The sequence below is a fragment of the Falco rusticolus genome, chromosome 10 (assembly GCF_015220075.1).
Source record: "Falco rusticolus isolate bFalRus1 chromosome 10, bFalRus1.pri, whole genome shotgun sequence".
In the NCBI taxonomy this organism is placed as follows: Eukaryota; Metazoa; Chordata; class Aves; order Falconiformes; family Falconidae; genus Falco; species Falco rusticolus.
In genome coordinates, this window is record NC_051196.1 from 5,409,053 (window position 1) to 5,429,681 (window position 20,629).

General features: G+C 37.3%; 1 protein-coding gene across 1 annotated transcript in view; it reads right to left on the reverse strand.

The window, feature by feature from the left end:
* OTOG (otogelin) overlaps positions 1-20,629 on the reverse strand; it is a 102,229-nt gene that overhangs the window by 61,225 nt on the left and 20,375 nt on the right. Inside the window, 9 exon segments of the mRNA XM_037403207.1 lie at positions 1,229-1,382; positions 2,537-2,580; positions 5,966-6,040; positions 6,582-6,747; positions 8,381-8,593; positions 10,037-10,161; positions 12,001-12,178; positions 13,166-13,298; positions 19,827-19,972. Coding sequence (XP_037259104.1) covers positions 1,229-1,382; positions 2,537-2,580; positions 5,966-6,040; positions 6,582-6,747; positions 8,381-8,593; positions 10,037-10,161; positions 12,001-12,178; positions 13,166-13,298; positions 19,827-19,972 — 1,234 coding nt within the window.

Sequence of the window (20,629 nt, forward strand, 5' to 3'; positions counted from 1 at the left end):
ACATGGAGGATAATTCTTATTCAACTAGAAAACATTAAAACTTCCTAACAGACCTCTCCAGAACTCTGCCTAAACCAGAAAAAGGAAAACATTAATAAAATAGTTAGTGTGATAGCAACAGCAGGGCCATCCAGGAGAGAGGTTTGAACAGAACACCATTTTTATTTTCATGCTAATAATAAATTCTGAGCTTTACTTAACCTGAGGAGCAATAGGTCTTTTGAAAACAGACACTAAACACATACCAAAAAGGACAGGACTTTGAATTCACTTAAGGAGACAAATTTAAGACATGACACAGTTGATGTAATTATTTCTAATAAAAGTTAGTATTCTAAAAATACTTGAATTTAATTTTCCCCCCATTATAGGTTTATTTGTCCATAGACACATTTATAAGATTACATAATTCATAGTTTTCTTTAAGCAAATTAGAAAGTGATGAGTTGGGTTTTTTTTAAGAAAACCTTTCAAGAATGTGTTTAAACTCCTTGCGTGTTATCTAATACAGTACGCACTGCAGAAATACAGTGAAAATCTAGAAGGTTTTGGAGGAAAAACCTCCAAATGCATGATATTTCTTTCTTAGTTACAAAACTTCATTACAACTACAGGATACTACAAGTTTCAGTTAACTGCATTCTCATAGGTCTATTTTACGAAAATAGAAGTGACAAAAAGAAACAAAAATTCTTATTAGGATAAATTTGCCCAGATTTAGTAGAGTCCAGGTTCAGCACAAGAGAGTATTCTCTATCATAGATAACAATTGTCTGCAGAGGTGAGGTCTTATCCTACCACACTAGAGAACTTTGTGTCCAGCCTGGAAAGGCCACATAACTCCTCCACATCACTTGTTCAAGAGAGAAACTGAGGTGGGTATTGGGACACTAACATCAAAACCCGGTTCCACAAATGTCCGTGATGTCTTAATGACTGTAACACAGTATGCCAACATCAAAGTGTTTGGAATCTGGAAAAAAAATTGCATATATTTTGGAACGAAGAAAATTAAAAACCCAGTTAACTTTTTCTGTTCTGTGAAGTGTCAGCCACAAGCCACATCTACAGAAATCCATGGCTGTAAAGTTGGTGAAATGAGACCTCAGCGTTTTGTGGGTTTTCTTATGTTTTTGGGGGGCAGTGAAAGAGAATTAATTACTCAATCACTACTGAAGGTTGTCATCTATATTTGTGCACCAAAAGACACAATTCTGTCGGTACTCACCCTGGTGGGCAGACACAACCTGAAACACAAGGAAGGTGTCCTGAGAAAGTGAGGTTTAGCAGCTGATTCTCACAAGTTCTCTCTCTGCTGAGTTCAGGATCAACTTGTGGATTACTGCAGTTAATATAAATCTGTCCAGCTGGGCAACTGTGTGCTGGGGGGAAAAAATTGACAAACACATCAGTCTTCACCTGAAATTTTGTATTCCATAAAGGTGTGCAATAGATTTAGTCTGAGAACACATAACACACAAGTGTAATGTCCGGTAATACCGTAACATCCAATTGTCTGTCTCTCCCGAAAGCAGTTAACTTCATAGAACCTCTATAAATCTCATACAAAATACTGCAATTATAATATTTGTTTAGTAAGGGACATTAATTTCTAAACAGTTAGCCATGAATCAGCCCTCCAAAACAGAAATGCAAAGTACTATCAATAGAAACAGAAATCGATGGAAAGCAAAAAATATCAAGAAAAGGTCTGTGAGCTAGATATGACTTCCCATGCTGGAGCCACTGGCTATGAACAAAACAACTCTACTGCACAACTGCTTTTGGGTTACACTGAGCATCATGTGTATACGTAGCAGAAATCTCCAAAGTGGTGGCAGTGTTTTAAAGTAGTTGTAGTTGATTGCTGGGGTTTTGTTCATTTGTTATTAGGGAGAAGTTCTGGAAAATTTTCAAATCCTGCCACCTTCAAGTGCATGGGCAGATTTCTGCTAAAGGCAATTCTACAACTGAGATCTCAAGTCTTTTACTGAAGTAAAAGAAGCATCATACAAGAAGATGAACCATAATACTTAAAGACATATAAAATATAATTTGATAGAAAAAGCACTTTTAGATTCTTTTGCTTAAGTATGACAAAATACATATTTTTTCATATTTCAGTTACTTAGGGTTTGCAAAGGGAAAGAAAAAATATCTGTGAAAAATTACTGCCAGTCTTCAGTTCCTAAAATGATGTTTTATGGGCAAAGCTAATCTTTGTTCTGCTGAAGTTCTGCTGTTTGTCATGCAGCTAAGCTTATTTATATTAGCAGTCAAAAAAAACAATCAGTATTTTAAAGCACTGGGAAAAAAGTTGCTCAGATTTAACAGTATTTTGGACAGTTATGCTGCTGCTTTGCACCAGCCTTTCTTTCAATCACACAAATATTTAATTCCTGCATTATGGGTCTTCTCCTGCAAGTTATTAATTTATACATATTGCCTGATCTTCTACATCAGACGAGGGGTTCCACAGAGACTGGAGGATACATATTCATTGGACCTGAAGTATCTTTTCCCTTTCTACACTCACCTATTACGTTGTTATCACAATTCATTACTCCATCCCTGCAATGGCTGCAATAAAAATACATGAAGATGTAATGAGAGCCAGGAAGATCTAAAATACTAATGTTTTCTGTTTAATAATGAAGCATGCAGTATGATCCAATAAAAAAATAACTGTATAAATGTTTACACTGAACATTAGAACTGTAGATAAAGTGTGCATCACCTTAACATATAAAGAATATTAATTACACTTCAAACTTGTGCTTTCTGCATAATGTCACTATGAGTTAAAATGCCTGGGCTGCCATAAAAATACACACAGGAATACAACACTATACTTCTCCCAAAGACATCAGTGCAGTAAGAATAAACCAAGTCCTATGCAACAGAATCACCATTACCTAAAAGAAAAATGCAAAGAGCAATAGCAGCAAAATAAAACAAAACCCTAAGTTACAGCAAACTCTGGCTATGTACTCTTTTATGAACATTCTTAATGCAATTATAAATGCTCCATTTTCCTCACCATCAGCTTAGAATTCTGCTGAAAAGGAAGCTATTAGTTTATGTGAAAATCTTGACAATACCAACAGTTCTTAACTCATCCCACAGTTAAAGATAGAACCCCAACATTGAACATAAGATAATCACAAGCTATTACATCTGCAACAATTTTTTGTACTGGAGTGACCTTTCCACAAGCAGAACATAGTAACAGTAGCTTGATTACTGCCTTTTCTCAACCACTCCTAAGATGGATCATGAACAAACTATCCATCTAAAAACATCTCACAATATCATGAATTTCTATTTATTACAAAATTAATGTTTCAATTATTTTAGTGTTTTTGGCTCACAGGAGGAAACAGCAATGCAGTTGCTAATTTTTATCTTTATGCTGCCTCCCACTCATTTTGCTTCAGCAACGTGTTAGGAACCTGGAATAGCAACATAGTGTGACTATCATCAGAGCCAACTAGAACTACAGGTCATAATGAGAACCTAAAATTAAAACAACTCTATGCTAATCAAGATTCAAAATAAAAATTTTAAGTTATTGTATCATAAAGTTGTATGTATACCCATTCACACAGGCAAAATACTACACGGACAGGAACACGCACAATATGTTTCCTCTACATGGCACAGGTTCAGCAAAGAAACAAGAAAAATCGCATAAAACTCAACCCTAACAAAATACTGTGTACAAGGAAGCACTGAGCAACATAACATTGTCTGCCTCTGTGTAATTCAAGCCAAAATAACCCCGTACTTTTGTAAAATGGTAGCAGATCTGATAGCAACTCACTGTGAGGGGAAAAAATGTAGCAGCATTGGCTTCGTTTCAGGTCCTGTGCTTCACTAGAGAACCTAAGCCCATGGAGTCCCAGCACTATACTCCCATTCTTTTGCATTGACTAAGACATCCCCAGTATTCTTGTGGCTGGTCAGCAGATTCAGAAACAAATTCTTTATGTGCTACAGCCACTCTGCTGTCATGTTTGGAGTTGTCTGTGTACCGCAAAGCACTGCAAGAGAAGTGCTGAAGGACTTCACAGCATAACTCAGCCAAGAGGCAAAGCAGTACCAAAGGGAATTGACAGAGAAGCAACTCAAATGCTGATATAACATCAGTATCACAATAAAAACTTCTTAAAGAACTGGTTGAAAACAGAGCAGAACAACTACTCTATAGACAAACATGAGAATAAATTCCAGTTTGACAGCAGGCATTCCAGAGGAAGCAGTTGAGGAAAAAAAGCATGGAAAGAGTATAATAAATACCATAATTGTTTCTAATAAAAACAGTGACAGATAAAGAAACCCCAATACACGGTGTGTATTTTTTCTCCAGTTTATCCACACATAGTCCTACATGATTCCTAATGTATTACTTCGCACAAGGCAATTCAGAGGAGCTACCAGTCCGCACCTCCATGTTTAAAATCCTTTTCTCCCAGCAGATCTGTATACAGCCTTGTTAAAATGCAGCAAGCAAAAGTTTTAACTAAATAGGAGATAACAGACGTCTCTGTTTTATTTTATCTTAAAGACTAGCAGTTGCACACCAGGAGATGTATTTTAATGAACACATTCACATAAAACATAAGCTGTCAGATCCCAAATAACTCCACTGAAATCAACAGAAAGATGATTTTCACCTATAGTCATTTGTAGAAAGAATGCATTTGTGGATGATCAGTGTGCATTCAGCCGTATATCTACCACAGTGCTTAGCACAACTAGCTAAACGAGACCCTTGAGGAGGAGGATGGAAAGAAACAAATCAAAGAATCTACCAGGAGAAGCTACTTCCCATGACTGCCAGTGCTGTCTGGCACATGCTCTGTGGACAAAAATACTCAGGAAGGCAGGCAACAGTGCATCCAGATTTTGCACAGCCCCATATGCAGAATGGGTTGCCTGGTACTCTTCGGAGAATCTGCTCTAAGGTAAAGATGAGCTAACTTGACAATTAAGATATAGATATATATAATGATCGGTATTTATGGACACTAGGCTGCTGATGAGAGTGAGAGTGAGAATTAGCGTGTTTACTAAGTGTCCCTATTGCAGTAGGTGCCTGACAATATTAAACTCTTATACAGCCCTTATAACAGATCGGTGTGATATTTTCATTTCTCACAGACATGGTTGGGTCTGTTCTGCGTTTAACAGTGCTGTAACAGATACAGGCAGCAATAGCTCAAACGTTACTTCGACAAAAAGAATTCTGAAAGCTCGTATTTTTTACAGAACTTGTTGTCCACATTACTTAGCCTTCTCCACAAAGAAATGTTGAAAAGAATGCATCTGGCAAGAGACACAATAGTTTAACAAGTTTTTTCTTTAACTGCATGACTATAATGATGCAAATGGAAGAGCAAGAGGACAAGAACAAATGCCAAGTGCAAAGAACAATAACAGAGATGCTTATTTACCTTTGGCTGCAGCTCAGTTATTTGTGTTGTTTCTTAGTTGTTAAAGCCACATTGCTCTTTTATACTGATTCTATACTAGTGGAAGACAGATTCTTAATACTTCTTCATAAATGGATTTACAATCTGGTACAGGGAAGGAGAATAGCAATGAAGGTCTAGCTGAACAGTCTTGAATGGGCAGTCGGGAATGTCTGGGGGTTTTTGGAGCTTTCCACATTAGTATGAATCTACAAAATTCTAGTGGCTTTTTGCTCTACTTTGCACTTCAGTATATTGGATTATAAACACAGCAGCCTGAAAACCTAAGTTCTAGAGATACTGTCCAAACATGCATAGAAAACCAGTGTAGGTTTATTCTGTAAGTTTCATTTTAAAAAAACAAACAAACAACAAAACAAGAAAAACAACATTCACACATAACACAAAACCACAAGAGGCTAGCCAGAACAATTTGACAAAGCTTTTAAAGAGACACCATTTAGTCAGGTGAAAAACGTTTTGATTCTTACCATTTGCCCAAAGATGTCATAACATTTTCTCCAGGGGGATAGTCAATTCCTTGAAAATAACATGGGCATTCATTTCTGGAGTAAAGGAAAAACATGTAACTGATTAACTCAAACTGAAGGGAGAAAAAAATCCCCATTGACTGTCATTGCCGTTCAAAGTTCAATTGTTTGCTTTGTTGGTTTTGGTGAGTTTTTTTGGTTAATTGGGGGGCGGGGTGTGGTTTTTGTAATTTTTGTAAATTTTTGTAAAAAAAATTTAAATAAAAAAACCCCAACAACCAAGAAATTGATCTCAATACTGCCAAATAACTCAAGCACATTCCAAACCAAATCTATAACAAAGCAGAACGTCTACACAACAATGGACACCTTTTATATCTCTCATATGCCAAAAAACAGATAATATGTACCAACTAGTTTTGGTGATGTTGGATGAGTGTCAGTACTATAAAAGAGCTATTTCTGATCAACACACAGGTTCTGTAAAATTCTCAGATCCTGCCAAGTCTACAGAGCTATAAGACCTACAAGGTTACATGCTTATTAGTTTTTCGCTCTGACTTGTAAATGCAGTGGTGTAAAATAGTTGTGCGTGACTATCAGAATTGCAACTTACCTCTCTACACATCGTTCAGTCTTGGAATTCAAATACATTCCAGAGGGACAAGCACAGCCTTCAACACAATCACTGCTGCATGTCTCTGGCACAGACAGTGCTTGGCAGGTTCTGCCACAGATAGATCCACAAGTACTGTACTCCTTTGTATCGTCACACGAAAGAGCTGTCCAAATGCAACAAATCTCTCAAATTACAGTACGAGACACAAGTACCTCCCAACAGTTTTCAGATAAACATCTCTATTCTTTCATTCCCAATAACATTAAATTCCACTAAAATTGGTATCTTGGCACTACGCTGTGTAAACTACAAAGATGTAAATCCACAGTAATAACAAGTACAATGAAGTCTATGCAGTTAATCCAGATTTACACTGGGAAAACCTAACAGTTGAAGTTTTTTTCCCCTCTAAGTTTGAAAATGCTTGGCTCTTGTGCATGGGCTTTGGGAAAGGTACACCATCTAAAAACATTAAAAGCAATAAATAAAATGCGTTTACTTTGCAGAAGATGCACAACACCCTCCAAAGTTTTCATATATATATATATATATCCTATAAAACTCTACTTAAAAAAAGATTTGAAGTTCTTGAAATGCAAAAGATTTTTTAAATGCTACAAGCATGACTTTTTACAGATATTCTAACAAAACTATACTTGCTTCTAGAAAAATGAAATTAAATGTTTTGATTGATTCATTCAGTCATAGCAGACACAGCCATTCATGCCATAATGACTGCAAGCAAGCCAGTCTTTTCAGATAAATATATATATATATATACTGATACTGCAGCTTGAGATACTTAAGTTGGACCAGCTTTCCAAAATCCTCTTTATCATATGCATTACAACATGGATAATTACATGATGTGATGAAAACTACCAGATATTAAATTCTTGAATGTTCCTTAGAAAAGATTTTCAGCCTGGTTCATGGAGCCAAACCTACTGAAACATCAGGAGTGTCAGTTTAGGGTTGTGGTTTTTTTTATTTTATAGGGTTTCTAATTCTATAGTTTAAAAAAAAAAAATACATGATGGCACTAGACATCCTATCAACCTCAAAAAGTTCATATAAACTTAGGAATTCGGTATTACCCCACTCCTATACTTGTGAGGCTTTATAGAGCGTATAAACAGACATCACCTTTGGCTATCTCTATTCTTCCATTCCTTTTAAATTAAATACCAGTAATACCAATTCTCTGCACTTGTTTCAGCACTCTGTGTTTTTTATATCACTGACAGTATTGGAATAAGCTAACAGAGATTGTCAGACAGCAGAAGTTGAGAATAATCCAGCTAAAATTGTTAAATACATCACCATCTTTTTTCAACTCATTCATTTTAGGTATTAGATAATCCTAGCATCTACGAGGAAAGGAACAAATCTATTTACACAGTTCATGAATAATATCAACATGGGTATGAGATATGCAAAGCCATATTAGAGATACAGACATATTTTTACTTCTGTATACATTAGAAGCCCTCCAACTTAAAAAAATTGTCTTTGCAGTGTTTCTTAAGTCAAAAGACCTAAAGAAAGCCAACTATAAAGCAACAATCCTCTAAACACTGGTACTGATCCTGTCTTGACCAAAAAAACCCAAAAAACACCACCACACACACCCAAAAAAACCAAACAAAAACCCCTTTGTCCTGTACAGGAAAGATCGTGCTAGAATTAATCTTCTACTTATTTAAAGATTATATTGACTTAATTTTATTTTCTGATTGTCATTCTAAAGTCCTCAGACAGTAACTGTGTAGGACTAGAAGTGAAAGGGAACTCACCACAGTCTGGGACACCTCTTCTGAAATCTATAACAACTCCAAATCTTCGACAGTGATGAGCATAATGGGCCAGAGCAGAGCAAAAACAAATCTGTCCACATTTGCAAGTGTCTCTTCTGCATTGCTCAAAATAGGGAACAGGACTCAAATAGGGGTAGCATGGAGCAAAAAGTTCTTTTGTGAGGATGCTACAAGCTTCCGCTGCATAAGAGGCTATACAAATAACAGATTAAACACCATTTCAGTGAGGGAGTTTAGAAAGACTTGGAAAAAAAAGTGTCTTCGATACACTGCAACTGGTCCTGCTTATATACTATTGCCATATGTATCTTTTTATCTTTAATATCTATACAACTGTATGAAAGGACAGAATAGTTAGCTGCCCATAGTTTTGAACTTGTTCTGGGAATGATTTCAAGGCATTCAGAAAACTTTCCAACACACAAACAGCGCCTACATACAGTCTCCTGTCTTTAAATTGAGTCACGGATACAAGTTAAGCAACAGATTATACACACCAGCACCTTTCATAAATACACAGGATTACATCTCATCAGTGTAAGTCACTCTCAGTTATTACCTCAACAGGTCAGTATTTTAAAGAATAATCTGTTGCCCATTGTTACTGTCGCACAAGGCTGCAACGCACCCAGAGCTGCTAGCTGGGGGTAGCACAGAGGAGAACAAAGGCAGTATCAAATAGTTATGTAAGAAGCTCTAGACAGAGCACTCATCTGAATACATTAAATAATTGTGCAATAATGGTCAAAAAAAATTAATGCTATATTAGCACACCCAGAAAGAGATAAATTTGTTTTTCCCACAAAATAAGAGAGATGCATAAACAAGGACTTCAAAATTCCTTTTCCTGAATTTCTGACTTCCTGCACAGGCCACTTTTTTCTACATTCATGTCCAAACCCATTACCAAGAATGCACCTTCTTAGTGCTGCAAATGGCATAAATATTCCAAAGACAGGATGAAGTTGTACCAGGAGAAGTGTTGATTTCCTAGCACTGCTGAAATTACAGGCAAAACTTTAATAAATATTTTAATTCTGTATCTTGCCTAAAAGTGTGTAGAATCCAAGACAAGTAGTAATTGGAACTGTGAAACAGATATAACTGATGACCTAAGTTCATCATTATTAAAGGATGTCTTAGTGATCATCTGTGGTTCTCATGGCATCAGCCACTAGCATCTTTCCCTTAACTGGACTCTTTCAGCTGAATCTAAAGGCTGGCAGTATGTAAGTATCTTTCAGCTATTCATTCTCCTCCACAGCAGACAGCTAAATCAGATATTTCACTTTGTCGGTATTTTTGAAAATGAATACCTCAATACTTTTGAGTTTCCATATTAACTAGCAGCATCACCAATACTAGACGTACTACCAACCTTTAATGCATGTCTAACTTCACACATTGTAACTGCAAGCCAGCAACAAAAAGAAGGTATTTCAAGTGCCTCTGCAAATATCACAAAATATTTTAACAATTTACTACGTGATTTTTTAGGCACTGAACTCAACAAATGCTACCTGTAGGTATTAATTTTTTCCGTGGGTAGGACTGGTTATCTGATCCAACTAGGAAAATTGACACAGATACAAGCAGAAAGGCATTCATCAATAACAATCGACCTTCACTGCCCACCTGCCTGCAGATGAATATCACAGGGATCCATTTGTGAACTATCATGCACAAGAACACATGCTGAAGAAGTTTTCCATGTGTTTCCAAACAGCTCTGGAGTGCTTTCAGTTACTCCAACTGGAGATCTTTTACAAAAAAAACAAAACAAAACAAAAACATCAGTCACAAAAGATACAGTGAGTTTACAGAATGGTCTCAGTTCTACCACCCCCTTCAGCAGAGCTGATTCAAGCTCCCCTTCCGCTGTTCCATATTCTCATGCACTCTCCCATAAAGCACTGTCAGCTTAATTTTCAGGACTCTTCTGGAAAGGCCCAGAAGCAAAAGAGATGTGCTCTGGAGCCATTAGATACTTTGTAAAGAAGGACAGATCAAAACAGATCAAGTTCCATTTTCACTAGAGAATAAGGGAGCCTCACTGCCCTGAAAGTCTGCGCTCTCCTTCCTATTCATAATTCTGCCTCCTCGGTGATACCTGATTAATTTTTATCTCTCCTCTACCTATATTTTCCTGTCTGTTCCTGGGTAGCTGACTTCCCAGGCTCTCTAGTCCCTAAAAGAAAGAGGAAGGAACAGAAATCCAAGGGTCCAGAGATGTAACTGTAAAAACAATTGCACAGATATCCATGAGGCTCAAGTAATGAGAGGGGAAGCAGAAGCTGACAGATAGACTTGGATCAAAATAGCCGAGGCACATTAATACTGCATAGGGAGAATGACGGAAACTGTGCGTTTAGATATGGGGTGTTACACTCCAGGGGAAAGATTGCATTAGGCACACAACCGGTAGGACTACTTCCAGTAAAGTAGCGGGGAGTAGAGGCATTGCAAAAGACACCACTGTCTATGGCAAGTTTCCCAAATCTGGTGTGGATCAGGTGTTTTGTGTGCATGTCAAGATGCTTGCACATTATGGTTTGTGTCATGCCTCACCACAATCCATAAACTCCTGTTGCTTAAGGGCTTCTTCACAAATATCAACTACTGAACAACTTCTCACTTAATGAGAGCAAGTCCAAAGACTATCAAGAACATACTACAAAACTTACCTGCTTCAGAAAGAAGTATTTTAAATAGTTTTAAAAACTATCTCCTCATTGAGATCCTGTCTATGTATTTGCTAGTCTAGTTATAAACAATATTCTGAGTATACTTCTTAATTTTTAAGATAGAAACTGTTAAAAAATCCACTAAAATATTTGTGTATGGTGTGTGTGTGTTTTTAAATGGCAACTATTACAGAAAGTTTTCCCATTTTTGTTAGTTTTGGTTTTTAAGGTTTCAATTGTTTTGAGAGAAAGAAATTCTCCTACTCTTCCCTCCTCTTCATCACAGAAAGGTCTGTCATGCTTTAAATTCATGTTCTTACTCTCCTGCTTCTATTAGGCTTCTCAGTCCTCTGGAAGTAAATTTATTCTTTAGTATCTGTAGGAAATATGCTGCAAAGAAGCTGGACAAACAGCAGTTTTGACTGTGGTGCTCAGGCAGCTCTGAACACCTCTCACTGCATCACAACAAAGCAAAACTCAGTCAACAGCCAATTCTGTTGCTGGCCTGCAGGCACTGCACAATGGAGGCTCTGTTAGAGAGAGCAGATTAGAACTTCCAGCAGAAAACAGGAGGTGGAAAGAGAGAAAGTCTTGCAGGGAGGAAGAAAGTCCGTCATATAGGCCACTCGATATTTTGGACAAAACTCTTCAGATAAACTAGCATTTATAAGTCATATGTATTTCACTGCATTTTTATATTAGAATATTTCAAGCAAAAGCTGGCTTGATATCCTATAGCTGAAGTTTCAGATTTTCTGTTAGCAATCTAAAACCTACTACCCATCTCACTAACACAAAACATCAAAATAAATTATTCTTGGTATCTATCCATTCAGCTTCAGTACACACTTGATCTACCACTCTAACTGCAGAGAACCAAATACTGGCAAATAGAAATCTTGCAGCTATTCATACAAAAAATCATCCTCCATATTTCCATTGAAAGTTCCACAAAGGCCCGCAGTATCATCCTTCCACCGTCCATCCGCCTGAAGGTAAAGCCTCAGTCCTTCTCTGTCATATAGTATCTGTAATCCAATGTGTGTCTTTACTTGAAGAAATACAGAGGAGAGCTTCCGTATTTCAAATAACTCTGGCGAGTAAAAACAGAGATCATTGAAAGACAAAGGAAACCTGCCTGTAATTTACAGTTTTTTCTTATAATTTCACTGGTTTTGTTTTACATCATTTTTATGTAAGTTATTTTTTCCTATTAAGGAGCTAATTTCTTGTAATCATTGATTTCTCATGAAAGCTTAGACTAATTCAGACTTTGAAGAAGAAAACAAGACTCTTATGACAGTCACCACACTTTTTAAAAATGCATCCAGAGTTCACTGGAATATTCATAACTGTTAACTAAAAGCGAATCAATTTCAAGATACAAACATTGCAGACCACTTACCTTAGACACAACTGATCTTAAAACCAGCAACATGCTTCCTGTATGCAAGCCTCTTTTGGGCAATTCCCAAAGAGCCAAGACTCCACAGTCAACAAATGTATTAATGATTTGCACATAAAGCTCTCATTAAAGTTAACATTGAAACTCGCAGAACACAGTCACATATTCATACACAGAATACTTGGTAATATCTTCCAGAGGGGGAGATTTAAAACTCATCAAAGCAAAAAGGAGAAGCAACAGAAGTTTTTTGTCTGAAAAATCTGTAGCTTATCTGTAAGGGGCAGGAGGGTGCCTCAAACACTTCACTTGAGTCACTTAGAAAAAAATGGAAAATAAATTATTCAATTTAAGAATCAGGGAAACTACTTTCCCCTTAGAAAAGAACTAACCTTGTAAGTGTGAGGGATGACATTTGGACTCATTAAGAGACATAGTCAATCTGAACATAAGAGACACTAGCCCAATAGAGCTACTGTACAACTCCTACCATTAGTGTAAAAAGTACATCAGCAGTTAATTTGTGAAACGTCATTAAAAACAAACAAAATTGACATTTACAATATACCACTTCACTATGTTAGCAATATTGACAGTATCACAACATACACATATGCCATGAAAATATTGCTTTAGTACTTGATAGGAGTTAAATGCTTGTATATTATTCCTTACCATCTGCATAAGGCAGGTTAATTTTGTAATGGTCATAAACCAAAACATCTCCTGAATGAGTCAGAGTCACTTGCCTCTTGGGGTCTTGTGTAAGAATAAGACTGATTGATTGGATACACGATCCATCCTGGTTCTACAAGCAACAGCAAAACAAATAAAAAAATTAAATAGGATGAATATTAAATAAGAGGGAAGTAAAGCTATAATTAGTGGGGAATTGAAAACTTTCAGTTCTATCTTTCTTCTTACCAGAATGCACTTGTAAAACATACCGCTTTACAGGTGAGCAAGAAAGCTTAGTATTTTGAATAATTTCACACCTATGTTTAAATATAACGCTAACCTGTTATGCAAATACACCTCAAAAGTGGCATTTGGAAAGAGAAATTTAAACAATTCTTACATAGCTAAGTACAAAGACACCTGCAGCTCCTGAGACCCCTTGATTAAAGAGCCACTGAGGCAGAGTTAATGCTCATAAACAAGGCTGCATTATCCACATAGCAATGCACAGAAATGTAAATTTGGACTTTAAAGTGTTCTGATATACCCAGGTTTTTTTAAAGCATATTTAAAATATAAAATTCTTTTAAAGGCAAGCAATAATGAAAGACAGAAACATTTTGTGAATCATTATTTAAAACAGCATTCAGGTTCATTATTTCTAGAGAGAAATTGTGGAGTATGTTCATAAATTCCCTGGGTGAATTTTGATGAAAGGCAGGCAGCATTGTGACAGCTTACAATATCATAACATCCAACTCACCTGACTTGCTTATTGTTATTGTCATTGCTTATTCTTATTTCCACTTCAGTTAAGTCAAAACATCATACAGAAAAACACATGAATACCGCATTTCAGTCTAGATGAAACATACTCCAAAAAAAAATAATCCTAGATCAACCTCATCTGCCTTACCAACACCCACCCTCTTCAGTGGCACTTAATTGTCAACATTACCAAAACCAGCAAATAGGCTGAAATCCAAAAAAACCAAATTGTTGAGCCTCATGTAATAAAGTTTCACAACATACAGCAGCTATATGGTCTACACAAGAAAATTTCACAACAGCTTACAGATCAAGAATTGAAGTTAAATGCTTTCATCAAAACAGAAGTCCACTATAGCATACTTGTTCTCCATTAATTAGGCTGGATTTTTTTTCCATTCAAGTAAGTCCTCAAACTGGCTGATACCTAAATGAAGTCCCAAACTATTTAACACTCCTGCATGTTTTACATAACTGTAGTGATCTTTGACTAAACACTATACCATACAGGTGAAAAGCAGGACAAGTGTGAAGGCTAATGAATATTGAATGTTTTCAACATAACACAGTAATAAATACACTTACACTAAATAATGTGGAAACTAGCCAAATGGATCATTAACCCTAGTTGGTTTCTGTCAAAGGTTTCCAGGCCGGGACTTCCACTTTTTAGAATAACTACTGATACTTTGGCTTTCAATGCCAATAGGGAAAGAATACTTACTAAAGTATGCTTATTAAGCACAGAAGGTTACCAGATTTTTCTTAGTCTGGTATGTATCACTACTCATTGTTTTAAAAAGAAAAATGCTCCATCACAGAGAATCAGGCAAAGGTGGATCAAGAGGTGATCTGAACTTTACCATGTCAGCTTTCTGTAATTCACCCTGCTACATGCTGAAAGGTATCAGAATCACAGGCCACCCTCTGCTTTCTCTTTGCCCTAGGAAGGAATCAAGTTTCGGCCAGTCCTGCTATATTCAAATCTTTTTATTATAGCTTCTGAGACATCAGCTTATTTACATTGGCTTAGCGTGGCTGGATAAAGTTAAGAGACTGCCTATTCCCTGCCATCTACAGAGAAAAGGGGAAAGCACTCAACTGCTTATTTCTGTTCAGCCTCCTTCATTGCAAGACCTTGGAATCATTTAAAAGGTATTCAAGAACAATGAAAAAATTTAGGTCTGGTCACTTCTGGCACGCTATCTGTTCATTTCACTCTCATCTTGATTATGCATCTTCAATGGTTCATAATGTCTTATATACCAAGACATGCAGACATGTCTGAAACCACTGGTCAAAGAGTAGCCTAGGTCTCACTGCAGGAAATTTCCCACTGATTGGATCTGGCACCGAGCTGTAGTCCAGAAACGTCCAGCAGAGGTGCAAGAGGCTCACTTTTCAGTCTCACTGCCTACAGTGAAGGCATAACTGATCATGAGATAGTAAAATGGTAAACAACTTCAGTGCTGAAAGAGTCACTGAACAAGATTTAGTTAAAATACCCCTACCTTTGGACAGTCGCACTAGCAGAAAAATTATACTGTGAATAGCACCATGCACAGTGCAAAGAGATCAGGATGTTCAGTTCAAAGATTTACACTTGTATCCAGCCCTCACTGATTTTCACTAGGACTTGCGTAATACAGGGCAAATGTTGTCCTACTCATTGAACGTAATTCCTAGAGCTGCAAGGATCTCTGAACACTATCGTGTGGCTTTAACAGATGCCGTCAGTCCTTCAAATACCATGGACACACAAGTACATACAGTAGTAAAGATTAAAAACTACATTCAGAATTTTCCTGTCTCTAAATAATGGTGGTCTTTCACCAATAGTTTAAAGGAGAAAAATGAAACTTAGAAATAGCAAATTATAAAAATAACAAAGATATTTCATCAGCACAACCAGCTCTCCTGGACTGATAGTGAAGACAGACACCTGCGCTGTGAAGCCATGTTCTCGTAGCTTGTTGCCTTGCCTCTTCACTAAGAAATTAGGTTTCTGCACATATAATTCAGCAACAGTGCATAGAAGATGACAATTTTATCAACCTTTTAAGGAGATGAAAATTAAATACCAGCTGATACACACAGAAGCCCAGAGCCAAGAGAACAATCCTTCATGGTATATACATTACTACACAATATTGACAAAAGCTTTATTATTCCTCCGTGCTGAAACTAAAGGAGAAATTCTGCCAGACAATATGCTCTGTTTCAATGAACTGTTTCTTTCACAGCACTGCCCCTGCCAACTTGCAGCAAGTGTTTTCACAGGAATGGCCATTTCTCTCACTAGACACTTAAAAAAAAATTCTATATTCAGAAGACTTTCTCATCAAAAAGCCAGTGAGGCTGTCACTTGAAACTCAGATAAGGTTAAGCTGTGCTGATCACTTGACTGATTCTCCTTCCAAAAAATGCTTAAACAAAATTTCACATCGTTTTGAAATAACTTGTGACCTGATGACTGTTTATGTCACCAGCTGTAAGGCTCTAGATGACTGGATTCTTTGTGACTCAGAGAGCTAAAAATCTCCCCAGGTATTTTCTTTCTACATTTTTTAATCTGCTTGAAAGAGATGGGACTGATAAGTTGGGTTTTTTTAAAAAAAGCACATAAATCTCAAACCATCAAGAAATATGAGATTCTGCACTACAAATCTTTTAGCTTCCCATTTCAGTTCATTAATTTTTATAAATGGGAAAAAGATAATGGACGGTGCCTAGGGAGCTGTAAAGCAGCTCTTTTGCCAAGTGGTACCAGCTAGCTGATAGACACTTGAATAGTTGCACTGAAGCCTCACATTCTTGTGTTATAATACACAAACTGTTTCCACTACCCTCTTATGACTTGTACATTAATAATTAATTTAGCAGCACGTAGCCCTGAAACATACCATGTAAGTCTCTGATGTTCAGAATGCTTCACTCAAACCTCTGTAAAAGCCTATACCTATTAGGGACTGATCAGACTAGCTTTATTAAAGGCTAGGTGAAGTATGAAGCCCAACATGTAGTAAAAGCCAAGAGAATCTGTTTTTCACCTACAAAGCACTCCAACACAGACACACATTAGGCAAAGACCTTAAATCAGGGTGAAAATGATTTAAGAATTACTGCAAGGCTCTTGCCTTAATTTGATAATCATTTTCCCCAACGAAAGCATCACCACCACAACTAAAGCAAAAGGCATACTTCTGTCTGTTTTACACAGAGATAAATTCTGTAACACAAAAGGAAATGAGACACACAATAGATATCCTGCACATTACCATAGCAGATATTTGCTCCAGACCTCTCTTGTCCATTAATGGGGCTTTTCAACAGGTCTCACTGTGAGCTTCTGCAAGAAGTCAACCATGCTTCAACTTTCATTTGAAGAAAAAAGTTGCCTAGAGTGTTTCTTTGGGGATCATCCCCTTTGCTTACCTTCAACCACATAGTACAGAACACAGTTTCAATAAACAACCACCGTTCTCAAGCTTCTTGGACTCTGAGGAGTTCTGAGTGTTATGCTGAGCGCCCAGAGCTACACCTATGCTGAATGCCTATGTTTAAGTTTTGCTTCACAGCTATTCTATTTTTCTGCTCTTCTAGATCAGGGGTCCTCAAACTTTTTAAACAGGGGGTCGGCGTGCAGATGAAGTGGCAGGCAGTCATCTGCGGCTGCTTGGTTTCCCCCCCAACCCCCGGCGGGGGGGGGGGGGGGGGGGGGGGGGGGGCAGGGGGGGCGCACGCTGTAAATACCGGGGGCTGGATTGAGGACCCTGGGGGACTGTATCCTGCCTGTGGGCCGTAGTTTGTGGACCCCTGTTCTAGATGATGATACTGATTTAACTCTTCAGGATCCCAAGGTTAGAACAGAACAAAGCCAGCTGAGGTCATTAAAATCAGAAGAAGCTAAGCCAAATATGCACATGAAGTGGGGAATTGTAGCAATAATCAGGTGTATCTTGAAACAGTCTCTACTTTCCTATAAACAGAAAATAATAAACTAGCAGGATCTGCAAATACTTCCCAACCCAAAGAATGATGCAAACAGAGGTTAAAGTCTAGAAGTTTTTTTGATGTACGTGTCTCATCAAGATCTCATTTCACAGCCCTCACTGTAACTCTTCTCCCTCAAAGAGCTAGAGGCTGTTATAGCGTAATAAAGCAGTCCTATTCACCACACAGGAATCTACTTCTTCAGCACCCTGTCACATACCTCACCTGATGTCCTGATACATTTGTCCTAGGAACCACAGAAGACATAGTGAGGTATATACTTGTGGATCATATACTTAACTGGTCTCTATCCAGTTAAGCTATTTTTCTTACCTCTCAGTTTTTATTACTGAGATGAGAAGAAGGGGACTTCATGCACTCAGTTTCCCATCTCTTACCTGGATTGCAAATAAATAATTTCTATTATAATAAACTTGTCAAGGCCACTTTAATATGACTGCCTTCTGCTTAAAGGTCTTCTTTGTCATTCAGAGTAGTTTGTTTTAGTGCACAAGGACAAGACTATTGAAACAGCATTTAGAAAGTGGCATGACAGCTTATATGACCACTTCTCTTCCCATGGAAATCTCAAGTGCATGAACAATAGAAGCTGCAGAGAAGAATGAATGTGCTCATCAGTGTAAAAGGACTTACAGAACCATACATTTCTTTAGAACAAAAAAGAAACAACTAGAATGAAGTGTAATTAATTACCGTCACTGAAGCAAAATTTAATGGTGCTACAACTGCTTTTACGTGAAGTAAATAACTGCAACAATATGGAAGCTCATCCTCTTAAGAACTAAAATTTGGGCCTAATGATCTAGAAATACTCTAAATATACACTTCAAATATCAGTACAGTTGCTCCTACATAAAAATCCTTACACAAGACCATTGGAGACAACATAAATCTGACAAAGATACGAAGTTTAACATCTTGCTGCTATGGCAAGTCCAGCAGCTTCGTAAGTAGACATCCATGGTAGCATTATGACCCTAATACAAATGTGGGCCAAATTCTGCCCTTAGGTGTACATGTAGAACTCATGAAAGTCAGTGAGAAAAGCCTAACTCCAGAAAACAGCTCAAGTCAGTCAACTACTCCTCTCATACCACCTATGTATGTTTAAGATCTTTTCTAACTTGTCTTAACTTCCCCAAAATCACAAGACCTATCAAGACTGTTATAATAATACATATTCAGAAATCCACATACACCACAACAAAGGAAAGTGAATGGGTCTTGGACGTAAAGCATATTAAATACTTTGTGACTTTTGTGTACAGTACCAGAAGCTTTCAAATATAAAGTAGGAGCACCCGTAGTATCAGCTACATATATACATATGCATGTTTGGCTGACAGTAATTGTACAGGATGACAACTTAACAGTAATGCAGATGTATACATACACCTAAATCAGAAAGAGCTGTCCCAAAAGCTATCCAAAGTTGTTCATATCAGTGTAAGTGAATTTCAAGCTGAAAGAGAAATCTATATTCAGGGCACAAAACAAGTCATTCTTCCTTCAAGCGGTAGGCTTATTTTGTGCTGGCTGCAAATCCAGAAAGATATAGTCAGAAAGCTCAAGAAAAGTAAGCCATCATCCAGGGTTTGCTGCATGAACCACCACATGCTACTGAATGACTTCAGTGAACACTGAATCAGAACGCTAGTATAATCTTTCTTATTTATTGCAAGCAAACTTGAGAATGTACAAACAGACTTCCTCTGCACTGTTGTTCTTCAAGTACTTCATCATTAAGGAAAATTGTTCCTACTGATTAATTTTAATATGCTCAATTGCAGGTAGTTGGTTTTTTTTTTTTACTTCCCCCCCTCCAATTAATAAACCCTTCAGGATATAAATATTACAAGAAGGTTTTAAGCCTTACCTGTCCACAAGGAGCATTTTGCAAGGATATAGTAAATGCTCCAGATGTTCGGCTTTTTGCTAGAATATATTGGCAGGTAGCTTGGAAAGTGTATTTGCGCCCATCAAAGGTCGTGAAATGAATGTCTCCTGAAACTGAGCATTCAGCTGACAAACATAAATAACATATTAAAGTATGTCGAGTAGAAAAGACAGTGCACTCTCAACAGTTCTTACTGCTGTAGAGTTCATATACTCCATACATGTTATAATTTATACAATTGTATTCCTATAATAACCAGGTACTAGGAACACACTTAGGAACTGAACCCTATCCTTGCTTTTGTTAGGGAGTTTCTACCTGCTGCCAGGCCACGATACATAAACAATTTGTCACCCCAGAAGGAGGCAATGTGTGTGATCCTTACATTCTGGGTATTTAATCTGTGGATCTGAGATTATTTGCAGAAATGTTAAGCACTCCCACAGTTAACCGATAACTCTGAGACCAGTGCTTGAATCTACTGGCATCTATTAGAACCATGAGGTCATGGGTACCTTTAATGTGCAAAATCCTTTTGACCTTAATCTCTGTTGTTTAGCTGCTTATCTGAAGTGAGGAGAGTAAAACCCATTATTCCACAGGCACGTGAAAATTACTAACTGATATTTGTACAATACTGGGATACTATATCGCTAAGCAGCAGTACTGTGGAGAAAAAAAGAAAAGTAATCTAGCCATAAGTGTTTCAAGTGCAGATTGCAGAGGAAGCTTTAGTTGAATGATAAGAATGACCAGGTAGTGCCATCTACCAGAGACATTAT